Raw genomic sequence first — 27508 nt, forward strand, 5'->3', positions numbered from 1 at the left:
CTTGATGGACATGAGTTTGGGTAAACTCCGGGAGTTGGTGATGGACAGGGAGGCCTGGCGTGCTGCTATTCACGGGGTCGCAAAGAGTCAGACACGACTGAGCGACTGAACGGAACTGAACTGAATAACACTGTTGCTGCTGTTAAGTATGTCACGTCTGGCCCTTTTGTGACTCCATGGACTGTATGTAGCCCACCAGGCTCCTCTGTCCATGGGATTTCCCAGGCAAGAATACTGGAGTGCGTTGTCATTTCCTTCTTCAGGGGATCTTCCCGACCCAGGGATCAAACCCTGTTCTGATTGCAGGCAGTTTCTCTCCCACTGAGCCACCTGCAAACCTCACTGGTAAAAATGAATAATTTCTGACTTTTCACCAGCAGTTTTGACTGCAAAGATGACTAATGAATGAAAGAGGAAGTAATTACTGAAGAAGTTATCTTGGAAACTCCCTCTATACCTGGTGATTTTTTTCATTTAAAGATTTTTGGAAGCATTCATGTACATGATGATTATTTTCTACAGAGCAGTCTCATTTGAGACAATAAAAAAGGGGCTAATAGTTGAAACAAAAACGTGTTTGAACAGTGTGAAACCTAATTAGAAAAGATAACCTCTTCAGTTAAAAACTGGTAGACTTCTTAGGTTTTAAGGAACCTCAAGAGGCATGGGTTATGAGAAATCCTCCAAAGGGCACATTTACCTTGCCAGGCACTGTGCCACAAGGCAAGCATGTTTTTGCCTTCTTAATGAATATAGTCTTACTGATTTTTTAATGAATATAGTTTAAATATTAATAATAGTGTCTCTATGTTAGCTCTGAGGGCAGGGTCCATATTTGTCCCTTCTCCACTTTACTCTGGCACCTATTTCATGGTAGGCATTCAAATTTGTTAAATATACTTTCTAATAAAACTTTTATTATATAATGACTTTGGAGATTTTTATAAAATGATGTGGAAACCCATTAACATTTTGCTATGGGAAACCCACAGTGAATCCAAGAACCACAGAACTAGTGATTAGCATTACCAATATCAGACTGAATTATCTGTGCTAAACAAAGAATAAATTGATCTCTTATCCATATTTGATACTTCACTTCAAAAAATGTTTATTGCCTTAAAAATATATTACGGTCTTAGACAAATTATACATTTTGTACTTCTGTTTCAAAACAACACATCAGCTATTGTCTATTACATATCTTTGGCCATAATAAGCAGAATATGGGCTGGTCTTTCAATTTCAATTACATTATGCCACATAAACAGCATCATTCCCAACAGAATTGGTTTTAGTTTTATTTAAAAAAAAATCATTACACTTTAGGTGAGTTAAGAAAAAATCCTGTAAAATTAGATTCTGGGAATTTATCAAAATCCAAACTATTCACTGTAATTCACAGAAATATCTAATTGAACTAGTGGAAAAGCAGTAACAGAACAAGAAGAGTAGAACATTTTACCTTTAAATTGTTTGAATAATAATTCATCACAATTCAATTAAAGGAAAGCTGCTCAAAGTAGAACCCAGAAAGTTACTGACTTAAATGGAAAGCCTAGGAATGCACCTGATATTTACTTTTGGGACACAAATTGTATACATAACCACACACTTAAAAATTTATTCATCTGTTTCATTCTTAGTTCATTCACAATATTCTTTTTTTGGACAATCACTGTAATTCATTACATACTAAAAATAACACCATATTTATGCACAAATAAATTAATTTTCCCAGTAAGAGCTAATCTTCCTTTAAGAAGATTCCCCACATATTCACAGTACATAATATCACAGAACACCCATATCTGGCCTAAATGTCTCTGAATTGTAGCATTACAAGATGGAAGTTCATTGTGCCTGATAATTCGATTGAGTTTTGCCCAAATGTCTTCCAGAGTCTGGCTGTTACAAATAGTGTGTTCTATTGTCCATCTTGCTCTATAAAATGAGTGCAAATTTAGTGCCTTTAGATTATCTCGCAATTCTTTACACAAAGGAGAAATATTTTCAGTACAGTTACTGCTGGGAAGTGATGATACACTCCAAGACCTTTTCTTGTGCCGTTTTTCTCTTTCTGCCTGTTTCTCCAGACTTCCAGAATTAGTCTGTTCATCCAGCGTGTGTGATTGGATTAAGTGCTTCTTTCTTTTCAAATTAGGCTGAAACTCCAACAGATCTACTGTGCAATCATAACTCTGTGATTTAATACTATGTTCTGAAATGGCTAAGTACTGTCTCACATCTTCAGCTGTCTCTTCAGAAATCCCAGGCGGTGATCTTTTAGGTTTGAGTGGAAGTCTGGACCCATCATGTGGAAACCAAGGACTAAATCTCAATAGCGGACGTGTAGGAAAGTCTTGAATTGCTTTCTCTGCAATTTTTGGCAGTTGTGTGGGATCACTTTCATATGGTCGATAATGTAGTATTACTTCTGTAGTCATTCTGCAGTAATCCTTCTATTCTTAATGAAGAGAAAATTTCTTAGCTGAGCTCCTCAGAGCTAGAATGTAATTTATAATTACAAGACTCTCTCTCTTTCCATATCAGAGGGAAACAGGACCTAAAGTGGAAGTATTACAAAGAATAAGATATGGTAGGGAGAGCCTATATACAGATAGGCAGGGAAAAAAAGAAAAAAACAAAACCAATTCTTATATGATATTTTATCAGAGTGCTACTGGTAAATGTGAATGCAGTCCACAAAACTGGAAGTCCTTTCTCTCAAGAAAATAAGGAATCTGGATAACAAATCCTTAACATCCTTTTAACCTAAAACTTCTAATAATCAACATATTTAACTGAACAGATGTAACAGATTTAGAAGTACTGCTATTAATATATAATCAACACTATAGCAAAAACAAAAAGTAAATTAAGATTTTTAAAATACTAGAGCCATATGAAGATAATGAACAAAAATGCAATAATACTTAAAAATCTGAGATGTGAATTGAGGACAACGAAAATCACTGTAATTTTTAATCTACCTTGAAGAAAATGGATCCTCTCATACTTTAAAATTACATGAATTCTACCAAATAGAATACTTAAATGATTTTATTTCATTCTCAGAAGTAAACACTTGAAGTGGAAATGCAAATGAAAACATGAAAATGGTTTAACCTTTCATTTTAATCAGACTAGGAACTGGTTTCATGACAAAGTCTCATCTATATAACTGGGGCAATTAAGCAGTGTCAAAACCTTAGTAGCATGGCTCCTGAATTCCAACTGGGAGGATGAACAAGAAGGCTAGCACCTTACTTTTTTCCTCTTAGAACACAGAAGTCTTCACGTTACACCAAATTAAGTCATCAAAAGTAAGTGCCAGTACACAACACACAGGTTCAATAATGGCAGCCTTCTCTGGATCTGCAAGTTAAGACTTCCTAATTGGGTCCAAAGCTCATAATGCAGGCTCTTTTAAATCCTAGCTTCTGGAGTTAAAAACAAGAGGTTGGGGCTTCCCTGGTTGCTCAGTGGTAAAGAATCTGGCTGCTAATGCAGGAGACATGGGTTTGATTCCTGAGCTGGAGGTCCCATGTGTGGTGGAGCAACTATGCTCGCACGGCACAACTATTGAGCCTGTGCCCAGCAGCAAGAGAAACCACCACAGTGAGAAGCCTGTGCACTATAACTAGAGAGGAGCCCCACTCCTCGAAACTACAAAGTCCGAGCAGCAATGAAGACCCAGCAAGCCGTGCGCGTGTGCTTAGTCACTCAGTTGTGTCCGACCCCTGCGACCCCATAACCGTAGCCTGCCAGGCTCCTCTGTCCACGGGATTCTCCAAGCAAGAATGCTGGAGTGGGTTGCCATTTCTTCCTCCGGGGGATCTTCCCCACCCAGGAATTGAACCCAGTCTCTTGCACTGCAGGCAGACTCTTTACCAACTGAGCTATGAGGGAAGCCCTAGCACAGCCATAAATAAATAAAATTTTAAAAACAACAAAAAAGAGGTTGAATCGTTTCTTCCAAAAATCATCAGAGAACTACTTGATGATGCTTCTCCCGTTGCCACGATGACTGTGAGTGGAGGCTCCCTGTCATGATGTCACAACACTCATTTGACCAATGTTCTGAAAACTCAAAAGTAACCAATCTCATGATTCTTTTCCCTACTGTTAATGTTCACTGACTAAAAGATTTGACAACTCTTAAATTCAAAATGACTGTGATCCTTAACATCCATTTTTAACATGGTTCTAAATATATATAGCATATTCTTTTATTACTTAATAATGCTTTTAGTTTTTCTTCCTTCCTATTTTACATTTCAAGATATGGCATTGAGAATTCTTTCACTGTTGTCTGAATTTATTCAGTGTTGTATTTCAGGGACACTGAAGTTGTGAGAACGCCTTAATATTTTACATATATATGAAAGCAAACTGATATATTTGGCATTCAACGATTAGAACTTGTGAAAATTCTTAGATAATTAGGACAATGGAGAAAATGGGTCCAAAGAGCTTTAAGAAAGCTGAAACTGACACTGACTTTCAAATAACTGTCCTTTTAGGTTGCCAAATTACTCCTTCCCAGGAACCTTCTGTTTTGGAAAATAAAAAATACCTGGGAAAGACCATTGTAGCAGCCTAAAAAGACAGTGGCAGTTAGCCTCCACATCACTGGAATTTAACTGTATATAATATCCTTGAATGTGTATAAAATGACATCTAGTAGCTAATAGAACTTCTCCAAATTTCCATCAAAATACTAAGGAAATAAGAGCATCTGAAAATGCTCTTTCCTTCATTTGGAGGCAACATGGAGTCTTGGAAAGATGAAGGCCCTATGTTGAAATACCACCTCAATCACTTACTACCTTTGTGATCTGGAAAAAGTTTAACTGAGAGTTAAGCAATATATATTCTACATATCTGATATAAGACTGAGATGAAAAACGTGACAATTTCTCTTCTTTCTTTCTTTCAGAAATAAGTCATTTTAGTCCAGGCCATTTGCTCAGGCTAAGCTCACAGGTCTTACTGCTATTAGTTAACATTTCAAATTCTTAGTTCCATAGTCAGAGACAGTTCTGATAACCCCAACTATTAGTACATGCTTTTTGTACAAATGAAACTGGTTAGCTTCCGGAATGTCTGATGCTTACAGTGTAAGTTAGGGGGTAAGAATCCCTCAAAATGGATACCATAAGAAAGGTTAAGTGCAGTTCAGCTGAATTCACATGTCTACCGAGCATCTTCTCAGTTCAGTCCAAGAAGATACTGGTAACCACAGAGTAGTGCGCCAAAGAAATAAGTGCATATATGGTAGTAGAAAACAGATAAAATAAAGCTATAGGCATTTTAAATAAAAGATCGCAGAGAACAATCTGAGATCTCAGGAATTTTAGAGAAAGTATGCCCTGCTGATTCTCCCTAAATAATAATCCAATCAAATAATCAAACTTACTCAAAACTGTATGCTGTATACAGAAAATGAAACTTGATACGAATTTTCCCATACACAATACTCTGAAGTAAACTGCAGTGAGTTTTAACAAACCTAAATTATATGTTGTAGTACTACGCATTTCTAAATGCTTGGCACAATACTAGACTAATTTCACTAAAGCTGAAGCCTGGTAAACTTGTCACAGCCGAATGAAGAGACAAGAGACAGGAGGAAAAACCACTTTAGATACCCGCTATTAATCATCTCGGTTCACACAGGTCTCTCCCCGGGTAGGGTGGGAACTTCAGCATCTGCGGCTAAAATCTGTTTGGTGGCTTCAGCAACATATAACAGGGTAAGTAATTTACCAGGTATCTATTTCATTCTAAGATGAGTAGGAAATGGCAACCCACTCCAGTATTCTTGCCTGGAAAATCCCACGGATAAAGAGCCTGGCGGGTTATAGTCTATGGAGTTGCAAAGAGTCGGACATGACTGGCTGACTGAGCACTCATATTCCATCCCGTCGCAGGGAGGAGAGGGGGTCTCAAACCTAAAAAGTGAAGAATAGCTTCCTCTCGCTCCACGGCAAGAAACTGAACAGGAGGGCGAGCACTGACTGTTTAAGAAGGACGAGATCTACATCCCAGGGGTCAGGTCTACGTGCCAAAAGCTGCAAGAATTAGTGAGAAAAGGGGAAAAAACAGCGTAGAGGAAGCCGGGTTCGCAAAAATTTACCTTTCAGGGCCAGCAGGTGCTCCTGTTTGGGGGGATTTACCTCCATTTTGACCGGCACTTTGAACCCACTGCCTACGGAGGCTGAAGAGGGTCACTTAGCTCGGAAGAAAACAGAAAGCGCAAGTTCCGGAAGACGGCATCACATTCCCAATCGTTTCTTCTCTGCTGGTGGTGCCTTAAATTCTCTTCTTACCACGTCCTTTAGCGACTCAACGGCTTCTTTTTACCAAAGCCATCTCTTGCCTCTTAGAGACATACATAAAATACTTCTCTCTTTTCCAGCCACAATCACAAACCGCGACTTCAAGAAATCACTCCTCGGAGACAATACGCGGCCCTGCAAATACCTACATCTCCCAGTAACTGCTGTAGATGTGGCATGCTGGGATTTGTAGTTCAAAAGCCGCAAAGCCTGCAGGGAGATGAAGTCCCCTTTCATCCAGTGCGTTTTACAACTGGGGAGAAAAGGTCTTTACTGGAGCAAGAATTTCACCCCAAAACCTTACTTCTGTCTTAGCCCTTATCTTTTGCTTTAATTTTACTCCTCTCATCAAATTGATAGAAGTCTGACGGAGACTGAAAATCTCCAGACTCTTCAATAAAAATAACAAAGCTCCCATTCGCAAGCCTCTGCTGGCGTGAAAAGGTGCGAGGAAGCCGCCTCGGCGGGGCCTGGCGTCGTAGTGCGCCTGTGCGCCAGCGGCAAGCGCCGAGGCTTCTGGGTAGGTGGCTTTACCCCGCCCCTCATGTGAAGGCCTTCTCGGCTGCTTCAGTGGCGAGGCTCCTTCTGGGATGGCTGCTCTGGTTGTAAACAAGCCTGGAGCGGGACTAGACAGTGGTCGTCAGGGCAGCCGGGGGACGGCCGTGGTGAAGGTGAGGGACCTTGCGTGCTCTGTTCTCCGCCATCGGCCTCCCTTCGGTTCATCCCGGAGATCTGGCTTTTTTTTGGGCGGGTTGCGCGGACTCGGGTCCCTCTCCGCTTTACAAGCCTATGCTTCCCCTCCGGACCTTTATCCCTGCAGGCTTGAGGTTACCGGGTCTCCTGGTCATTCTAGTCCTTTGTAGTCGCCAACGGGGACTTTTGTGAAAAGGAGCCTATGGGCCTGTGAGAGTGACCTGGGCTGATCTTTCCTCAGGCCTTCTGTTTTTAGCTAAGCCCAACAGACATTAATAAGCTTATTTTTATGAAATTGATCCATTATTATTGACAGATACTATCTTAGATATTTTACCTCGTTAATATCTATTTATGAAGTAATTGTTGATTCTAGTTTTACAAGTGAGGAAACTCAGGTTTCGGTTAACACTGTAGCTGAGCCAGAATTGACTGCTCTAAAGTATTCTTTTCGTTAAAGCACTACTTCTTTTTAATCAGACCTCTGTTATTGGTTGACCTGCCCTCTCCTCTTTTGGTAGTACGGGTGTTCAACAGCCCCGTTAATGCTCGGGAATATCAATTACCCTATGTTTGAAGTTTGAAATTCTGCCATGTTTAAATGCTCTAAAATGGGTTTACCATAAATTCAGTTGAAATAACCGTAGAATCCACTTTTCCGTATATAGATAGATCTGGAAGGGAGAACTGATCTTAATAACCTTTAGAATCCCCTGTAATCTCAGATAGTGGTAATTCATATTCCTGGCTACATATTACTGAGGACTTAAAAACACACACACACACACACACAAACGATTTAATCCCCCAGTTCAGCTTAAGTTGTTATCAGTATATTTTTTTGCATTCCCAGAATACTTTTAATGTGCAACTAGGGTTCAAAACCATTGAAGGACATATCTGAAATTCTTTTAAGATCTTGAGTAATAGGCACCTGTGGTTTTTCATCTAACGTTGGTTTCATATGACAACGAATGATACATTTCTGCCTTCAACTATATTATCAATCGGTATTGGTGGTTGTTGATTCGTCTTTTAAATATTAATAAAGTTATTTTGAAGATACATAGCATATCTGAGATGTGAAGGTGCCCTCATTATTTGGCTTGTATGATTGAAATTTTATTTATTGAATTGTGCTTTTTCTAAGTAGAGAATACCTGAAGATTATTTTGTGAAATAACCTGAATTAAGAATAGGAATGTATATTACTACTGTCTCTGCTTTTGTTATGTTTGTCTTAAAATCTGAAAAATATACCAAAACCTGATGTAACTCCAGTTTATTAAAGCGCAGAGATTGGTAAATTAGAGGCTCATTTTGTTAATTTTCATTTTTATCTGTAAAACGTGACTGAGATGTGCAGTAGGATAGTCCTTTTTGGCTAGAGCCTCATGCTGTAATTTGTAAGATAAATTACCAATCAAATTTTAAAAAATCCTCATGGCCATTGTTACAGATGGAAGTAAGAAGTGTTCATTGGAAGGTAAAAGTTGAAGTATATAATGCTAATGTTTGTATATGTAAAATGACTTCCTGCTTTATGAACGAGTTGCTAGAGTTTTCTTGTTAGGAAAAACAGACAGAAATTGGATATGAAATTATTTATCTTCACAAAAGAATAGTGAACTGCCTTCAGTTCAGTTCAGTTCAGTTGCTCAGTTGTGTCTGACTCTTTGTGACCCCATGAATCGCAGCACGCCAGGGCTCCCTGTCTATCACCAACTCCCGGAGTTTACCCAAACTCATGTCCATCAAGTCGGTGATGCCATCCAACCAGCTCATCCTCTGTCATCCCCTTCTGTCCCGTCCTGCCCCCAAACCCTCCCAGCATCTGGGTCTTTTCCAAACAGTCAACTCTTTGCATGAGTGGCCAAAGTACTGCAGTTTCAGCTTTAGCATTAGTCCTTCCGATGAACACCCAGGACTGATCTCCTTTAGGATGGACTGGTTGGATCTCCTTACAGTCCAAGGGACTCTCAAGAGTCTTCTCCAACACCACAATTCAAAAGCATCAATTCTTTGGCGTTCAGCTTTCTTCAGAGTCCAACTCTCACATCCATACATGACCACTGGAAAAACCATAGCCTGGACTAGACGGACCTTTGTTGACAAAGTAATGTCTCTGCTTTTTAATATGCTATCTAGGTTGGTCATAACTTTCCTTCCAAGGAGTAAGTGTCTTTTAATTTCATGGCTGCAGTCACCATCTGCAGTGATTTTGGAGCCCAAGAAAATAGAAGTCTGACACTGTTTCCACTGTTTCCCCATCTATTTCTGATGAAGTGATGGGACCAGATGCCATGATCTTCATTTTCTGAATGTTGAGCTTTAAGCCAACATTTTCACTTTCAGTTTCATCAAGAGGCTTTTTAGTTCCTCTTCACTTTCTGCCATAAGGGTGGTGTCATCTGCATATCTGAGGTAATTGATATTTCTCCCGGCAATCTTGATTCTTGTGTTTCTTCCAGCCCAGCGTTTCTCATGATGTGCTCTGCATATAAGTTAAATATCAGGGTGACAATATACAGCCTTGATGTGCTCCTTTTCCTATTTGGAACCAGTCTGTTGTTCCATGTCCAGTTCTAACTGTTGCTTCCTGACCTTAATCCTTTGAAAATATGGCCTCCTTTATTAAAATTTAATTTACATGAGATAAGTTTGAAGCCCTCTTTGGCATATTGTGAAGTTTATAACAGAGCTTTTTTCCTATCTAGGACTTAATTTCTTATGCTGTTAGCCACACTTCCTATTCATAAATACTGAAGAAAAAAATAGAGTAAGAAATTTCTTACTCTATTTTTTACTGAGATGATGCAAAATAGTCTAGTAACGGTGGTTGACTAGAATTTTTACTAAAATTCAATGGAATTTTACTAGTGCTTTTTGAAAAAAACCTATGGTAGTAACATGAATAATGATGCTGTTAAAGATACAAGATCTGAATGAAAAAAGTAAAATTTTAATTTGGTTCTTTGGAGTTTTGTGATATATAATGGTAATATATTATGATGTCTCTATATGAGAACATTTATTTAAAATGTTGCACTTTGTAATATCTAATTTCTATTGTGAATATCTTTTCTGTAATTTGATATTGAAGATTTTTTCTTTTTTTTAAGTGAAGATATTTAAGTGATACTTTTTTACTGACTTTTTAAAAAAATTCAGGATAATATGGAGTGTGTATATTGTATATATACGTGTGTACATATATATATATATATGATTTATGTGTAGTTATTCTCCAGCTGTTTCCATTCTTCAAAGAGAACTACAGTTACAATGTAATGTTACATTATAACATTACAATGTACTGTATCATGCCAGAAAGATAGTAGGCTTGTAAAGCAATATATATATAAATATATATAAAGGAGAGTGAAAAAGTTGGCTTAAAGCTCAACATTCAGAAAATGAAGATCATGGCATCTGGTCCCATCACTTCATCAGAAATAGATGGGGAAACAGTGGAAACAGTGTCAGACTTTATTATTTGGGGCTCCAAAATCACTGCAGATGGTGATTGCAGCCATGAAATTAAAAGACACTTACTCCTTGGAAGGAAAGTTATGACCAATCTAGATAGCATATTGAAAAGCAGAGACATTACTTTGTCAACAAAGGTCCGTCTAGTCCAGGCTATGGTTTTTCCAGTGGTCATGTATGGATGTGAGAGTTGGACTCTGAAGAAAGCTGAGTGCCGAAGAAGTGATGCTTTTGAACTGTGGTGTTGGAGAAGACTCTTGAGAGTCCCTTGGACTGTTAGGAGATCCAACCAGTCCATTCTAAAGGAGACCAGTCCTGGGTGTTCTTTGGAAGGAATGATGCTAAAGCTGAAACTCCAATATTTTGGCCACCTCGTGCAGAGAGTTGACTTATTGGAAAAGACTCTGATGCTAGGAGGGATTGGGGGCAGGAGGAGAAGGGGATGACAGAGGATGAGATGGCTGGATGGCATCATCGACTCGATGGACGTGAGTTTGAGTGTACTCTGGGAGTTGGTGATGGACAGGGAGGCCTGATGTGCTGCAGTTCATGGGGTCGCAAAAAGTCGGACATGACTGAGCTACTGAACTACGAATATTCTCTTTAGCTCCCCAAAGATATATACTTGCAGAACAGTGTATATAAAAATATATGCCTCCTTTATATCTTCTCCATTATGCAAAAGTTAAATATTCTATATGTTATTTTTCACTTTGCTGTATTCATATGGAATCATTCTGTGTATACATAAAGTTTCCTGACTCTTCCTCCCTAGACTGCTTGTGTGCGTCAGTGCTCAGTCATGTCCGACCCTTTGTGACCCTGTGGACTGGAGCCCGTCAGGCTCCTCCTCCATGGGATTCTCCAGGCAAGAATACTGGAGTGGGTTGCTGTTTCCTCCTCCAGGGGATCTTTCCAACCCAGGAATCAAACCTGCGTCTCCTGCGTCTCCTGCATTGCAGGTGGATTCTTTACTGCTGAGCCATCTGAGAATCCCGCCACTAGATTGCATAGTTTTGCAGTATATGAATGTTGCTTAATTTATTTTCTGTGTATATTGACTTTGTTTCCAATATTTTGCTTGTGGAAAAGATGCTTGAAGGAATAATATATAGGTATTCTTATACATATGTGATACACTTGTAGGATAAATTCCTGAAAGTAGAATTACTAAGCTATTCACACTGTTGATAGGTTTTGTCAAATTGCCTTCCATAAGGGCTATATCAGTCAATAAACAGTTCACAGCAACCGGCAGTTTATCTACTCTCCCACAGTTTCATCAGTAGAAAGTGTTATCAGCTGTTTAAAATATAATCTGGAAAAAGTATATTGATAGAGCTTCAACTGATTGCAAAATGCTTTGAGTGAGATTGGACATCTTTTCATATAATTAAAGATCTGTTTTCATTGCCTTTTCTGTGAACTGTGTGTTACATTTAAGCTTCTTTTGGACCATACTGGGATGCAAGCCAGTCATGAATTATCAGTTTATTTACAGTGAAAAACATTAACATTTCATGTGCTGTCTCCAGCTTGACTGTAGAGTTACTATTAAAGTTTTACTGGATTAAGTCTGATTTTCACTCTGGGTTTTCTGTTTGTTTGTTTGTTTGTTTGTTTTTTTAACCTTGTAGTATGTATTTGTTGGTTAAAATTTTTACTTTTGTTGGACTTTATTAACCTAACCACATAGGTGCTTGGTATTTGGAATACCTTGTTCCTGAGGGCTTTGGTCTAACAGGGTAAGAGAGGCTGGAAAGCCAATTAAAGTATTAAAAAGTGTTTTGGGTATTGAGATCAACACTTATCCATGGTACATGGGAACCCTAAGGATAGTGTGTTCACTTAGGAATTTGTTAGTTTGTTAATGTAAAAATAGAATCCCTAGGAAAATGTCTCTTTAGCTGTTTTTTCAGTGTTAACGTAAAGAAAGAGGCAAAAACACTTTGGTGTGTGCCGTGAACTGCAAGTTATTTGATGTAGTTTGAGAATAGAATTTGAAAGAGAAGAGAAGCAATAGAACAGGAGCCGTGCTGCAGCAAGTCACAGATGGTGGTTCTGGAATTTGGGGTACAGTCAAACAGTTCAGTGTGGGTATGTTTAAAAAAATTATTGTGGAAAACTGCAAATATATAAGAAATAACCTTCATTGATATAGTTTGTTGACTAATTATAAAACAAACTCATGGGCTGAAGAATTAGAATATGCCAATTGTCACCCTTCCTTTTTTTTTAATTGAAGTATACCTTTTTTTTTTTACTTGAAGTATAGTTGATTTGTCATCTTTCCTACGACTGACTCTGTCTACTTTCACAAGTCAGGTACCTGCAACTGGAACTAGATAAACAACAAACTTTCTAACCCGGGGCATTATTATTAATTGAGAACTTGGAGTTGAAATTTAAGTCTAACTGCATTCTTACCTTTACATTGTATGAAGCAAATATATGTTAGAAGATACTTGAAAATTACTTATAGTCTTGTCTTAACTTCTTTATCTTTTACCAGGTAAGTTGCCATCCTAGCACATTTATCAAATTATTTTGTCCAAATTAATGTTGGGTTTTCTGAGGGTTAGTTAATTGCAGAGAAATTGTTTAAGAACCCAACTTCAGTAGAGTTATATACTGTTAGGTATTCACATGTAACGAATCATGTCATAATTTTCAAAACTTAAGATGTTAACTTACAACATTGTTTTGGTCCCTGACACTTATCCTTCCAAGGAGATTTCACTGTGATGTAATTTTCATGAGATCTATCAGATGAAGTAATAAAAGATGATTTAAGATTTTACACCTAGACAGTTTTTTTTCATGGAGGAAAAGTAACAAGATTGATTCATTAAATACGATCAGACTTTTTTTTTAGCCTAAAATATTTATGCTTTAAAGTCATTTGAAGAGCACATATGTTCTTTCCAATTATTAGGTGCTGGAATGTGGAGTTTGTGAAGATGTCTTTTCTTTGCAAGGAGACAAAGTTCCTCGCCTTCTGCTTTGTGGCCATACAGTCTGTCATGACTGTCTCACTCGGCTGCCTCTTCATGGAAGAGCAATCCGTTGCCCTTTTGATCGGCAAGTAACAGACCTAGGTAGGAAAAAAAAAAAAAAAAATATATATATATATATATATATATAAAAAATTGTTCATGTAATACAAATGTCATAGTAGACAATTTCTTTCTGCTTGATCTAAAAAATTATAAAACTCTGAGCGTTCCCTGGCAGTCCAGTGGTTAGGACTCTGTGCTTCTACTGTAGGGCAAATGGGGTCTTTTCCTATCGGGAAACATGCCAAGGTGTGGCCAAAAAAATAAAAAGAAACACAAAATTCCAAGGAGGGTTCAGTTCTTTTAAAACCAGTAGTCCTGAAGCTATAAACTAGCCCCACTCTTAGGGACTAACTTTATTTCATCTTCTAGGACTTTTATATTCAGTACTTATAGATCAATAGTTTTAAGACACCTGAGAAAGATATGCTAGCCTTTTCCACTTTCCTGTAAAACAGGGTTTACCTTAGACATGAATAGGCCATTAAGGAAAATACAGATAAGTACTTGGAGTTTCAACATGTTATTTATTGATATCAGAGACAGTAGTATTTTTAGCATTTGATAACTACTAAGTACTTCTTGTTCCACCATTAAAATGTGTTTAAAGGTCTGGTGTTTTTTTTTCAGTTTTTTGCATACTTTTAAAACTTTGCTTTATAGTTTTCAAAATGAGTTATTACTGTAGGATACCAGATTTGGAAATGACATTTATTAACATTTGAACAGTTATCTTACAACTATAAATTTTATGTTTATTCTTTTTAATGGTGGAATTTTCTCAAAAATTAATAGTTTAAGGTTGTCATTTATTTTTAGTTCAGTAGTACTGTTTAAGACTGTTCAGACTATATATCATGTGGAACACATTTGAAATAATTAAACCACCAGGAAAACAAGCAAGAGTACCCAGATTTTTAGAAAGCTTTAAAAATGCTAAGAAACATTGTTGTAAAATATTTTCTTATAAGGGTAGGATAGAATGGGTTTTTTAAGATTTTGGTAGACTTTGATTTAACTAAGTAGTATGCTCATTTGCCAGAAAACTAGTATATGACAGTATTAGCATTATTATGGATAGCATTAACTTATCATTAGTCAAGAAATAATAAGGTTCAGGGGGGAAATGTCTTTATTTTTACAGTGTTTTTATTCTGTAATTTATATATATCATACCATCTTCTTTATATAAAACTGTATAGAAGTAGTAATACTTTGCAAATGTAAGATAGACCCTTTCTTTCTTTTGATGGGCACTGTATCTTCCCTACATAAATACTACAGTGTGGGTTATTAGTACCCTCACTGTGATAAACTAGGAATTCGTGACAGGTAATGGTTAGTGATATCCTAGTTGAAATCAATCAAACCAATAATTTTGCCTTGAATATAGGTTGTGATTTCTATGTTCTTGTTCAGTGACTAAGTCATGTCCAGTTCTTTGTGACCCCATGGACGGCAGCACACCAGGCTTCCCTGTCCTTCACTATCTCCTGGAGTTTGCTCAAACTAATGCCCATTGAGTTTGTGATGCCATCCAACCATCTCATCCTCATCATCATCTTATCTCATCCTTTTCCACCTCTGCTCAATCTTTCCCAGCATCAGGGTCTTTTCCGGTGAGTTGGTTATTCACTTCAGCTGGACAAACTATTGGGGCTTTGGTTTCAGCATCAATCCTTCCAATGAATAGTCAGGGTTGATTTCCTTTAGGATTGACTGGTTTAATCTCCTTGCTGTCCAAGGGACTCTCAAGAGTCTTCTCCAGCACCACGATTTGAAAGCATTAGTTATTCAGCGCTCAGCCTTCTTTATGGTCCAGCTCTCACATCTGTACGTGACTGCTGGAAAAACCATAGATTTGACTATATGAACCTTTGTCAGCAAAGTGATGTCTCTGCTTTTTGATACACTGTCTAGGTTCATCATCGCTTTTCTTCCAAGGAGCCACTGTCTTTTAATTTCATGGTTGCAGTCACTGTCTGCAGTGATTTTGGAGCCTGAGAAAATAAAATATGTCACTGTTTCCACTTTTTTCTCCATCTGTATGCCATGAAGTGATGGGACCGGATGCCATGATCTTATTAGTTTTTTGAATGTAGAGTTTAAGCCAGCGTTTTCTCTCTCTGCTTTCACCCTCAAGAGGCTCTTTCGTTCCTTCTCGTTTTCTGCCATTAGAATGTTGTCATCCACATATCTGAGGTTGTTAATATTTCTCCCGGCAATCTTGATCCCAGCTTGTGATTCATCTAGCCTGGCATTTTTCATGATGTATAGTAATTACTATACCTTGTAGCTTAGAATTTTACTCTGATTCGAGCCTATGGAATATGTGTTAATGACCCTTGATATAGTTTGATGTCATTATTTTTAAATTTCTGTTTAAAATCTATTATAGAAATTATATATATATATATATTGCAGAAAATTTGGAAAATCTATTAAAAAGTATAAGAAAATCATTTGTATTTCCTGCTTATAAAATCAAGTTACTGTTTTTTTCTTTCTTTCCATATGACTTATTATAGGATATTGAATAGAGTTCTCTGTGCTATACAGTAGGACCTTGTCATTTATCTCTATATACCATAGTTTACATCTACTAATCCCAAACTCCCAACCCATCCCTCCCTTCTACCACCCCAGTCCCCATGAACTGCTGTTAATATGAAAGAATCAAAATTAGAATTCTTCTTCAGTATCATAGTTGTTTATCATAGTTATTAGTACTGGTCAGCATCATTTATGGTTCTTCTCTTCTTTCCTCATGGTAAAATTACACCTTCCTGCTCTCTTCTGATTAGGTAGGCAAGAGCTGTGTGATTTTCGTTTAACTAGTGAAATTATAAGTAGAAGTGAGGTGTTAACTTCCAGGTAGAAGCTGTTAAGGATGGATTTATGATAGTTTGTAGTAAATTGTTTTCCCTGCTGTAGTGAGGTGATACAGGTGGTTGGAGCCTCATGGCCTGTGTCCTTGATAATGGACAGAAGGGAACAGAATCTCTCTTGTCTTCACCAACCCCTGAGATGTTATATGAGTAAAAAGCAAATCTTTGTTGTTTTAAGTCATTGAGATATTGATTTATTTTGATAGTCACAGAAAAATTAAGTGATATCTTAGGCACTAGATAGATACTGTTTAAATACTACTGGGAGTTTATGTGTTTGTGTTTAATATATAATTAAAGTATTTGGATACTGTCAAGATAATACTTTTAAATAAAGGACTTAGTGTACTTCTTAATTTTTTATAAACAAAGTGGATAGAACTCAGTTTGATGTAGAATATGTGTGAAAAATTAAATCAGTTGAGAAAGCCTTGCTAGGATGGCAAGACAGGGGGGAAATGCTGGGTAGGGGCTGCATAAAGATACTTGGGAAAGGAGGTCACAGAAATCAGAGAGGAGGGTAAAGATATTTAGCCTAGTTAAAAATATTTTTTTGAAGAACCATAACTAGAAATGGCTTTTTTCCTTACCTTTTCTTCAGCTTTCCTTCTTCCTTCCTTTTTTTCTTCCTTCCTTTCCTCCCTTAGAAAAGAGGGGCCAAGAAGGACGGAAGCCTTGTAACCATTGACTTCATCATTCCTTTGTTTTTTCAATGAGTATGTATTAGGTGGCAGCTTTGTGTCAGATGGTATTTGTTGTATAGAAGCTCAGCATAACAGATATTCCTTCTAATTTCCAGAGGATCTGTCTTTTATTTATAGTCTTAGGAAGAGTTTGTGTTTATGTGTGCTCATGTGTGTGGCCACGTATGGATGCACATATGTTTGTTCACCTGGCCTTTTATGGTCAGTTCTGGGGAAAAGAGGCATTGGTCCTCATTCAGATGTGCCCTAAAGTCTTATCTACCTAAAAGGGAGTATTGTCAGACTTTAGTGTGAAACTCTGTGTATGTGTGTGGGAAGGAGTTTATATATTTATTGATTGCCCTTAGGGTTCTAGGTTAGATGAGATATGGGGAAATGTCTTTAGCTGCTGTAGTTCCAGTTTAGAGATGGATTTATTTTAGGTTAAGTGTATCTTTCATACTGTGATTTTCAAACATGCATCATATTTTATGACCATATTTGTGGTCATAAAATCAGTTTAATTGTCTGTGAATAATATTTTTTAAAAAGAAATAGGATAAAAACAATCAGTTTGTTGCACACTGCAAGGGTGAATTTTGGTTTGTAAATCTTCTGTTTCAGTGGTGTGTGTGTGTGTGTGTGTGTGTGTGTGTGTGTGTGTGTGTGTTATACTGGGTTGCAATGTAAAATATATTTCTTACTGTAGGTTGCTGTTAAAAATATTTAAAGCAAAAAAAAATATTTAAAGCACTTTTTTTGGATATATAGTAAAAGTCAGTGAGGAAATAGGATTTATAAATTTTAAATTATATTGAAGTTAAATTATAGAAAAAGAATAATAAAAGAAAAAATGTTTCTACTTAGAATGCTAAGGAGTTCTGTGTTTTAAAGAGAATATTAATATTGCTGTTATATCATTAACAGGAAATGGAGGAATTTTGAATTTTCAAAATTTAAACATTATTAATGATTGAACTGTGAGACATTGCAATTACTATCAGGATATGGGGTAAAATAAATAATATTCCATTTTGTTATATTTAGTTTATATGTTTATATTCTAGGAGATTCAGGTGTCTGGGGACTGAAAAAAAATTTTGCTTTATTGGAGCTTTTGGAAAGACTACAGAATGGACATACTGGTCAGTATGGAGCTGCAGAAGAAGCCATTGGGATATCTGGAGAGGTATCGATTGAACTGTTGAAATATTTGTTATGACCATGAATTTTTTTAAAATTTAAAATATTTGCCATTATATGCACAATATTACCTTCACTTGCCCTATAAAGTAGGATTCCAGAGACACAACTTTTCATTACATTATAGTTCTGAAGGCAACAGAATCCCCAACTGAAGAAAAGCAAAACTGAAGCTTGAATTCTCTGAAAATATATGCAAACTGTGTATTTTGTATGAACTTGTTTCCTTATCATCATTAGTTCTACATAAGGGTAAAGTGGAAGAGTAAGATTATGGATGAATATGAAGGATATGTAGCCTACTTTAAAGCAGAGGATGCAAAAGTGAATCATTCAACAGTTAAAGCACAGAGAAAGAAAGAGGAACTCCATGAAAGGGACCTTTTAGCGTAGAGACAAAATGCCTTACAGGTAGCCATAGCTCCTGAGGGAATTACTATTAAATATCTTCATGAAAAGTTAAATTGTATGTAGATGTACTCTCTTTATCCAGACAGGTTAGTGTCCAATAATTATTAGAAGGCCATTAACACAAGTTAAAATACACATTTTTAGCATAAAATTTGTCTACATAACTCATAGACTGTTTTGAATATAGGAATAGTTGTTCAGTAAATAGTTAATAATTTTAATGAACACCTTGAAAACCACATGTTTAGTATCAAGGAAAATGTCAGATTGACTTTTTACTTCTCTTTTATTAGACCATGATTTCCTATATGAAGTGAATCAATGAAAGTAATCTCAAACTGAAGCACTGTTTTCTAAAAATTTTGCAGTTCTTTCCCATGATTTATCTTTTACCTTTATTTTGAAAGACATTGAGGATTATCTAACGTTGATCTTACAAATTTGTCAGCTCTAGAAAGCAGAAGACATGACTTTTTAATTTTATACATAGGCATTTTTCATAGTTGTAAGCAAAGTTGTTTAACTTTGGGTTCATTTTTTATTTACTGTGATACTGAATGATACCATTGATATATTTTCTAATTTTTATTTCTACAGAAATTTATACCAAATCTTTCCCTTTCCAGTTATGGCCTTTTAGTATTTAGAAAAAGTTTTTGAAGCATTCTTGATTATCTGACATGTAAAATTGACAACTCAGAATGCTTTTTAACTAATTCATAAAAATAATAAACATTTATAAGGTTACATGTAACATTTTTATTTTATTTTATTTTTTTCTTAAATTTAATGATTTTCAACCAGGATAGTGCAGTGGACTCAACTATGGAGTTTTAGAAAAAATACACAGCCTGGACTTCATCTACACCTAATGAGCAATGGGTATTTCTCAGGTTGGAGTCCAAGCATCTTTTTAAAAGCTTCACTTGGTTATCTAAGTAATAAAATTTGTGCTTCTCTTTTTCTATACATTATGCTGACAAGTATATTTAAAGCAGGAGGGAAGTATTTACTATCAGTTCTTTCAGTCTTAAAAAACACAGACTTCTATCCTCTATTGTTCGTTTCTTGTGTATAAAGTGAGGGGATTTTGCAGTAGATACCTTTGCACTGACAGTGAATCTAAAATAATGGTTGTATTTTTGGCCTCAAATTCATAGCATATATTGATGATCAGTTTTGGAAATAGCTTTCACTTACCTATAGACGTGAGTAGTGAATGACCTTTGTATTTAATGATCAGTTTATTTTTATATATATAAAGATTATGGGCTTTTATATTTCAAAATTTGGCATGTTATAATGATTGGGGTTTAGTTAAAAAAATTTTTTTTTAAATCAAAGTATAGTTACTTTATAATATTATGTTAGTTTCAAGCATACATCAACATGGTTTGGTTATACACACACACACATATTCTTTTTCAGATTCTTTTCCATTATAAATTGTTGTAAGATACTGAGTATAGTTCCCTGTGTTGTACAGTAGGTCCTTGTTGTTTACCTATTTTATATATAGTAATGTGTAATTTACTTCTCCTCCCTCTCCCTTGGTATCTCCTTTGGTAACCGTAAGTTTGTTTTCTGGGTCTCAGTCAGTTTCTGTTTAATAATGGGGTTTAGTTTTAATACATTACTTTTTTGTTTATCAGAGCATCATTCGTTGTGATGAAGATGAAGCTCATGTTGCATCTGTATATTGCACTGTATGTGCAACTCACTTGTGCTCAGAGTGTTCCCAAGTTACTCATTCTACGAAGACACTAGCAAAGCACAGGAGAGTGCCTCTAGCTGATAAACCGCATGAGAAGACCATGTGCTCTCAGCATCAAGTGCATGCCATTGAGTTTGTTTGCTTGGAAGATGGCTGTCAAACTAGCCCACTCATGTGTTGTGTCTGCAAAGAATATGGAAAACACCAAGGTCACAAGGTATGAATATAATTAAAGTTGATAACTTTATCTGCTTTACCAGCCTACTGTTTATTTTCACTGACTTGGTTCTTTATACTAAAGTAAAAATTGAAGAAGAGCTAAATGATAAATGAGTTAAGCTTGGTAGCATGAAAGGAAAAGAGAGGTTTATAATGACTTATCAAAATTTTCAGAGTCCTCATGCTTCATTCTTTATTGAAAGTGGCTTTCCAGAAAGGAAATAAAAAGTCCTTTTCTTTCTGTGCATGTTTTTATAAAGCACTGGATTGTGTTGATAATATATCTGTTGATGAGCTAATGCTTGTGATAAAATTTTAGAGATTTCTTGGTTTTTTAGCAGTATATGAAATTCCAAATTTTAAATTATTTCTTTGAAGGATCAATAATTTTGGAATGAAGGCAAATTAGTATTTCTTCATGCTGTGATTTTGTAAATATGTTACAAAACCCACTTGTAGCTAATGCTTTTTTTTATTAATAGGAACCAGTTAAGTAGCATTTTATATCATTAGTCAATACTATGAGTTCTTTTCTATAATTATGTTGCATCTTATAGCATTCAGTATTGGAACCAGAAGCTAACCAGATCCGAGCATCAATTTTAGATATGGCTCATTGCATACGGACCTTCACTGAGGAAATTTCAGATTATTCCAGAAAATTAGTTGGAATCGTTCAGCACATTGAAGGAGGAGAACAAATAGTAGAAGATGGAATTGGAATGGCCCACACAGAACATGTATGGATTTTTTTCCTCCTTACCCTTTTTCCTTCTTACTTTTTCACCTTATAGGATTTATTGAGCAATTCCATTGTACCAGTACTGCACTAGTCAGTGGAAATAAGTTTTTTGAAAAGTCTCTGTCTTTATGGAAATTTATAATCCATCATGGAAGAGTTTCAAGTGTGGTAACTGTTTACTTTGTGGGGGAAATGCAGGATGCCCTGGCAGTGTGCATATAAACAGCATTAACTTAGGTAAGTCTTGGAAGGCTTTGTAGAAGATGTGATGTCTAAACTGAGATTTAAAGGAATTTAGTCAGGGAGAAGAGTGAGATGGGAGAGAGTTGTTCCAGAGAGGGAAGCATATGTTAAAATACCTGGCAGTGAGACCTGGACATATTGTAGAAACTTAACTAAGTTCACTGTGGTTGAAGCTTTGAGTACTGGGGTGGCAGATGGTAAGAAAAGACGCTGGAGAATTAAGGGCCAAATCGTGCAACATCTTGTTAGCTATGTTAAAGAGTTTGGACTTTATCTCACAGGCAGTGATGAGCCATTGAAGAATTGTCATAGGAATAACTTAATCAGATTTGCATTAAGAAAGGTTGCTGTTTAATATAAAAAATGAATTGGAGGAACAACAAGATTGGAAGCAAGGAGACCTCTTGTGAGGTTGCTGAAATTATCTACTTGAGAATTGTTTGTGGCCCATAATACTGCAGTATTGAGGATGGAGAGAAGCACATGGCTTTGAGATGTTAAAGAAGTAGAATAGGTAGGTCATAGTGATTGATTGATAATATTGATTGATAGGTAACTTGCAGGGTCAGGCATGATGCCTAGGTTTCCACCTTGCCCAGCCTGGTGGATGGTTGTGCTCTAAACGGGGAGGAAGAAGAATTTGAGAGGGGAGGATGAGACCAAGGTGGTAAGTTTAATTTGGATGTTGAATTTGTTATATCTGTGAAATAAATGGAAATACTGCCCCCTCCCCCCCAACTAACCCCCAGTAAGGTGAAGAGTAAGTGGGTATTAGGAGGTGAGTGTGTCTAACTTCTAAGAGTTTGGCTATGAAGAGAAGGAAGGGACTTAGGCAGTAGTGGTAGTTGCTTTTAAAAATTGAATTATAGAGGAGAAGCGTTTGGGCATCCCAGGTGGCACTAGTGGTAAAGAACCCGCTTGCCAGTGCAGGAGTCTTTAAGAGATGTGGGCTCAATCCCTGAGTCAGGAAGATCCCCTGGAAGAGGGCATGGCAACCCACTCCGTTATTCTTACCTGGAGAACTCCATGGACAGAAGAACCTGGAGAGCTACAGTCCATAGGGTTACAAAGAGTCGGACATGAGTGGAGCGACTTAGCACACATGCATAGAGAAGAAAGGGATATTTTCAGACAGGAATATAAAGCACAGGGACAGACAAAGTATAGTGGGTTTTTTTGGTAATCAAAATTAAAGCCAAGTCATTGGGAATAATGGCTAGAATAACGCTCTGTCAAACTAGTAGCCCGTAGCCTCATGTGGCTGTTTAAGTTTAAATTATTTATCAATCCCAAGAAATACAAAATTTACTTCCTCAGTCTCACTAGCTACATTTGAAGTACATTTTCTATGTGTGTAGCTAGTGGCTACCATATTGGTCAGCACAGATATAGAACATGTCACCACATAAAATTCCGTTGGACCTTGTTGTACTATGGTGGAAATATTTATGCCCTCAGTAAATATTTATTGAACATATCTCAAGTGCTAAACACTATTCTAGCTAAGGAGACACCACTCTACAAGTCAAAAATACCACCTATGCAGAGTTTGCATTCTAATGTGGGAAGAGAGACAATATACAAGTAAAATATGGCAGAAGTATTTTATTAGGTGCTTTGGAGAAAAATCCAGAAAAGGTGGTATTTGAGGACAGGCTCCCTGAGAAGGGGCATTGAGCAAAGACCTAAAGGAGCTGAGAAAAGGGAACCATGCTAATATTTGGGGAAAGAACACTCTAGATCAAGTTCAGAGGCCCTGCAGTTGGAATGTGCCTTGTTTTCTTAGGAAACTTCAAGGAAGCTCAGTGTAGCTAAAACAGAATGATTAATGGAAAGCATAGCTGGAATTGATGTCAGAAAGGGCCTTATAGGCACTTGCTTTACTTTATTTCAGGAATGCTCTTCTTCAAAATGTTCATGTGGTTCCCTCTCCTACCTCCTTCAGGTCTCAGCTCAGATGGCTCTTTCTCAGGGATTCTGTCATTGAACATCTCATATAAGGGACTTTGGCGTTTACTCTGTGTGGGAAACCATGGGAGTGTTTTGAGAAAAGTAATAATTAACATTCTGACTTAACAGTTAAAATGATCAGTCTGGCTTCTGGATGGAGCATACATTATAGGGAGCAGGGGTAGATCTAGTGAGCCGAGTTAGAAGGCTATTACAATAATCAAGTGAGAAATGATAATGGCTTTGATTAGGTTGGTAGAAGTAGAGATGGTGAGGCATGATCAGATTCTAGAGATATTTTGAAGTCAGCAGAATTCAGTAAGAAACTAGTTGAGAGATAAAAAAGAGAAGTGTTAAGGGTGACTCCAGTTTTTTTAGCTTGAACAACCTGGAAGTTGTAGTTGCCGTTTATTGAGATGGAGAAAACTAGGTTTGAGGTTGAGGGAGACTGTAGGTTAGGCATTCCTTGTTTTTTTGAAATGTCATTTAAACTGTTGGATATCCAAAGGCTGTGTTTAAGGGGAAAAGTCCTGTGTGGAGATACACATTTTGGGATTTTTAAGGTGATAGATGGTATTGAAATTTTCATTATTTCACATAAAAAATATTTTTTAAGGTTACAGTTGTTGAAAACTTATTTTTATTGCCCAAGGTACCAGGTACTGCAGAGAATGCCCGATCGTGTGTCCGAGCTTATTTTTCTGATCTGCATGAAACTCTGTGTCGTCAAGAAGAAATGGCTCTAAGTGTTGTTGATGCTCATGTTCGAGAAAAATTGATTTGGCTTAGGCAGCAACAAGAAGATATGACTATTTTGTTATCTCAGGTTTCAACAGCCTGTCTCCATTGTGAAAAGACTTTGCAACAGGTACATGGTTTAAAACATGGTTAGGACATAATTTAGGAAGGAGAATTTGTAAGCTTAATCAAATCATTACCAGAGTACATACTAGTTATTTTATTAATTTAATAAATAGTTTTATATTATTACTCTATGTTATTGTGGGCTTTAATGTGGGCTGTGCTTAGGATGTGATCTCTAACCTCGCATTGCTCCAGTCAATCATATCAGTGCCCTCTCTTTTTTGTGTCCTCCCCACCATAAAACCATAGGTTCTAGAACCTCTTTAACTTCTTGTCATTCTCTATTCATCCCAAGTCCTTTAGCCCTTTTTTGCCAAACATATATACTATTCTTCCTGCTTGGTGGGCTTGTGTCTCCCTTTTTTAATATTGGAAATCCTTCTTCAAATTTTTACTGTTGTTTGAAGTTCCTTTTCCTTGCTCTTTTTTGTTCATTGGTTTTTGGTGGGGGGAGGTGGGTAGTGCATCTGTAGCATGAACTACCCATCTCTGCTCTAATTTATTAGTTCTTAACTTTTATGTCACAGAAAATCCATGGTTTTTTTTTTTTTGATGCATGAGGTATCATAAGCAATTTGTTACCCATATTGCAGATAATATGCTTTTATTTTATTTATTTATTTTTTTAATTTTACTTTACAATACTGTATTGGTTTTGCCATAAGATAATATGCTTTTAAAATGATTTAGATTTAAGGTTATTCTAACAAAAATGTCAGTCTTACTCATTACTGTTTTGGATCTGCCTTCATAAATATGCAATTTAAGACTAATTGTTGCCCTAAGAATCCTAGTATGCTGCAGACACTCATTTTTTGATATATTGCTTATGATTGTGTTGATACAAATCATTAGAGAGCTAAACTTTCTACCATTGTAGAGCTTTTTCTCTTAAAAATCTGATAGGCTAGGCTGTAACTGCATCAGTCTTGCGTCCTTTAGTCCTTGTCACATTGAATTGTAGTAATTGATGTTTTTGCCATTAATTATTAAGTTGTCTTCTTGCTCCAGTCCTATTCTGACCTCTGCTTTGTGATGCTGAGATTGGAACGCTGAAAACCTGCTCTGACAGCTGGTTCCATGTTATTTTAGGCTTTGCCAGTAGGGGGCAGTAGAGGGAGGCTGAAAGGTGGATGTGATTTCCTGTGGGTTCCTGTTTGCTTGGGGTTCATGTTAAATGTCACTGCTCAAACGAAACCGCTTTCCTTAGAGATCTGAGTTTCAGCTCCATGGGATCCCTCCTGTGTCTAAGTGTCTAAGTTTTAATAATTCTAGCGTCTCTCCTTTATTCCCCCAGCCCTGAGAGTGGTAGCTATTTCTTACAGTTGTTTCCTCCATGAGACCTCTGAGCTCTTTTTACACTTTCAGTTGCCTAGTTAATAACTACACCTAGTTAACTGTTCTTCGTATTAGTTTTTCTGTTCACATGATTGTGGGGGTTTTTGTCTCCTGATTTGAGTCTAGTGATACATTACTCACGTTTGTCCTTTTGAATGCTGGCTGAATGCATCTTTGTATCTAAATTCTTTGTATCTGGTTAGTAAGAGCTTAATAAACACTAGTTCAGCTCAAGCTGCACAGCAAAATTAGAAATGGAGCATGCCCTAAATCATACTTAAGTGACTACTTCAAAGTATTTTTATATTTATTTAATTTAAAAGTATGCTCATGGCTACTGAAATATTTAGAAGTATTTTGGAGTTTCTGAAGCATTTTGTCAAAGTGACTGATAAATGTTAATGACATGGTATTATCTCACTGTGTTAATGCAAATAAAATTGGGGCCTTGGATTCATTCTTCATATGGACTTATTAGTTTTATTCTGATTTATGGCCACAGAACCCTATTCTCAGCCAGTAGTCTTAAAAGTTCCTTCCACAGAGATGCCTGAACAGAGGAATGGATGGAATAGCACATATTTATTACCAATTTTGAGGATAAAATTTAATCATCCCTCCCCTCCAAAACAATTGATGCATCGTCTAAGTTCAAGGCATGATGCTGCTTGGTTAAGATTTATTTATGAGGCAGACTTTTTTTGTGTGCCTGCTATGTGCCATGTAAATTCTAGGTACACGGAATACATCAATAAGCAAAATAGGCCAAAAGCCATAATCTTGTGGAATTAGCATCTTAGCAAGAGACAGACAATAAGCCATAACCATTTCTAATAAGTAAATTATATAGTATGTTAAAAAGTGATAAGAGCTAAGGGAAAAATAAAAAGTGTGAAGGTATAGCAGATTGCATTTTGAAATAGGGTAAGCATCATTATGCCAAAGGCTTTGACTTTGTGGATCACAATAAACTGTGGAAAATTCTGAAAGAGATGGGAACATACCAGACCACCTGACCTGCCTCTTGAGAAACCTATACGCAGGGATAGGCTGCCCACTCATGTTCTTGGGCTTCCCTTGACTCAAGGAAAGCCCTTGAGTGAGCTGTTCTTGGCTCAGCTGTAAAGAATCCACCTGCAATGCAGGAGACCTGGGTTCGATCCCTGGGTTGGGAAGATCCCCTGGAGAAGGGGGAGGCTACCCACTCCAGTATTCTGGCCTAGAGAAGTCCATGGACTGCGTAGTCCATGGGGTCGCAAAGAGTCGGACACTACTGAGCAACTTTCACTTTCTTTCTTTTCATGTGAATATACAGCAGTGAGCAAAAACTAACAATGCTGTTTCTTTCATGGAGCTTATGTATTGTTGGAAAATCTATATCTTATGAAGAATACATTGGCATATGTATAGAATATTTCTGGAATAATATTTGAGCAACTGGAAGGAAAGAGCCTGGGACTCTAGAGTGAGACGAGACATCACAGTTTGACCTTTAGTCCTTTGTTTCTGGAACCGATATGTGTATATCTTACACTATTTTGAAAAACTTTTATAGGAGTACTATATATATGTGTGTGTATATATATATACACACACATAGAAATACGTGCATATGCATTCAACTTGCTGTATTTTAGGACTGGACATTGCTATGTAACCAGCATCCAGATC

At 36.8% G+C, this 27508-nt stretch overlaps 3 protein-coding genes across 6 annotated transcripts in view; 1 reads left to right on the forward strand and 2 right to left on the reverse strand.

The window, feature by feature from the left end:
• TRAPPC13 (trafficking protein particle complex subunit 13) overlaps nt 1-6486 on the reverse strand; it is a 37880-nt gene extending 31394 nt beyond the window's left edge. For all 4 annotated transcript variants that reach the window (XM_068990359.1, XM_068990358.1, XM_068990357.1 and 1 more), the window contains exon 1: nt 6143-6486. In XM_068990359.1, the coding sequence (XP_068846460.1) occupies nt 6143-6188 (46 nt within the window). In that variant the 5' untranslated portion in view covers nt 6189-6486. The remainder of the gene's footprint in view (nt 1-6142) is intronic.
• SHLD3 (shieldin complex subunit 3) lies at nt 1224-6204 on the reverse strand. The gene is made up of 2 exons (XM_068990360.1): nt 6143-6204; nt 1224-2566 (listed from the first exon to the last, which is right to left on the reverse strand). The coding sequence occupies exon 2, from the start codon at nt 2445-2447 to the stop codon at nt 1689-1691; it is 759 nt and encodes a 252-aa protein (XP_068846461.1). The 5' UTR covers nt 2448-2566; nt 6143-6204; the 3' UTR covers nt 1224-1688.
• Nucleotides 6487-6934: 448 nt separating the features above from the next.
• The window catches only part of TRIM23 (tripartite motif containing 23), a 34267-nt gene continuing 13693 nt past the window's right edge, over nt 6935-27508 (forward strand). Inside the window, exons 1-6 of the mRNA XM_068990486.1 lie at nt 6935-7015; nt 13462-13624; nt 18221-18342; nt 20420-20698; nt 21258-21440; nt 24288-24503. Coding sequence (XP_068846587.1) covers nt 6935-7015; nt 13462-13624; nt 18221-18342; nt 20420-20698; nt 21258-21440; nt 24288-24503 — 1044 coding nt within the window. The remainder of the gene's footprint in view (nt 7016-13461; nt 13625-18220; nt 18343-20419; nt 20699-21257; nt 21441-24287; nt 24504-27508) is intronic.

This window comes from Capricornis sumatraensis, chromosome 18, assembly GCF_032405125.1.
Source record: "Capricornis sumatraensis isolate serow.1 chromosome 18, serow.2, whole genome shotgun sequence".
NCBI lineage: Eukaryota > Metazoa > Chordata > Mammalia > Artiodactyla > Bovidae > Capricornis > Capricornis sumatraensis.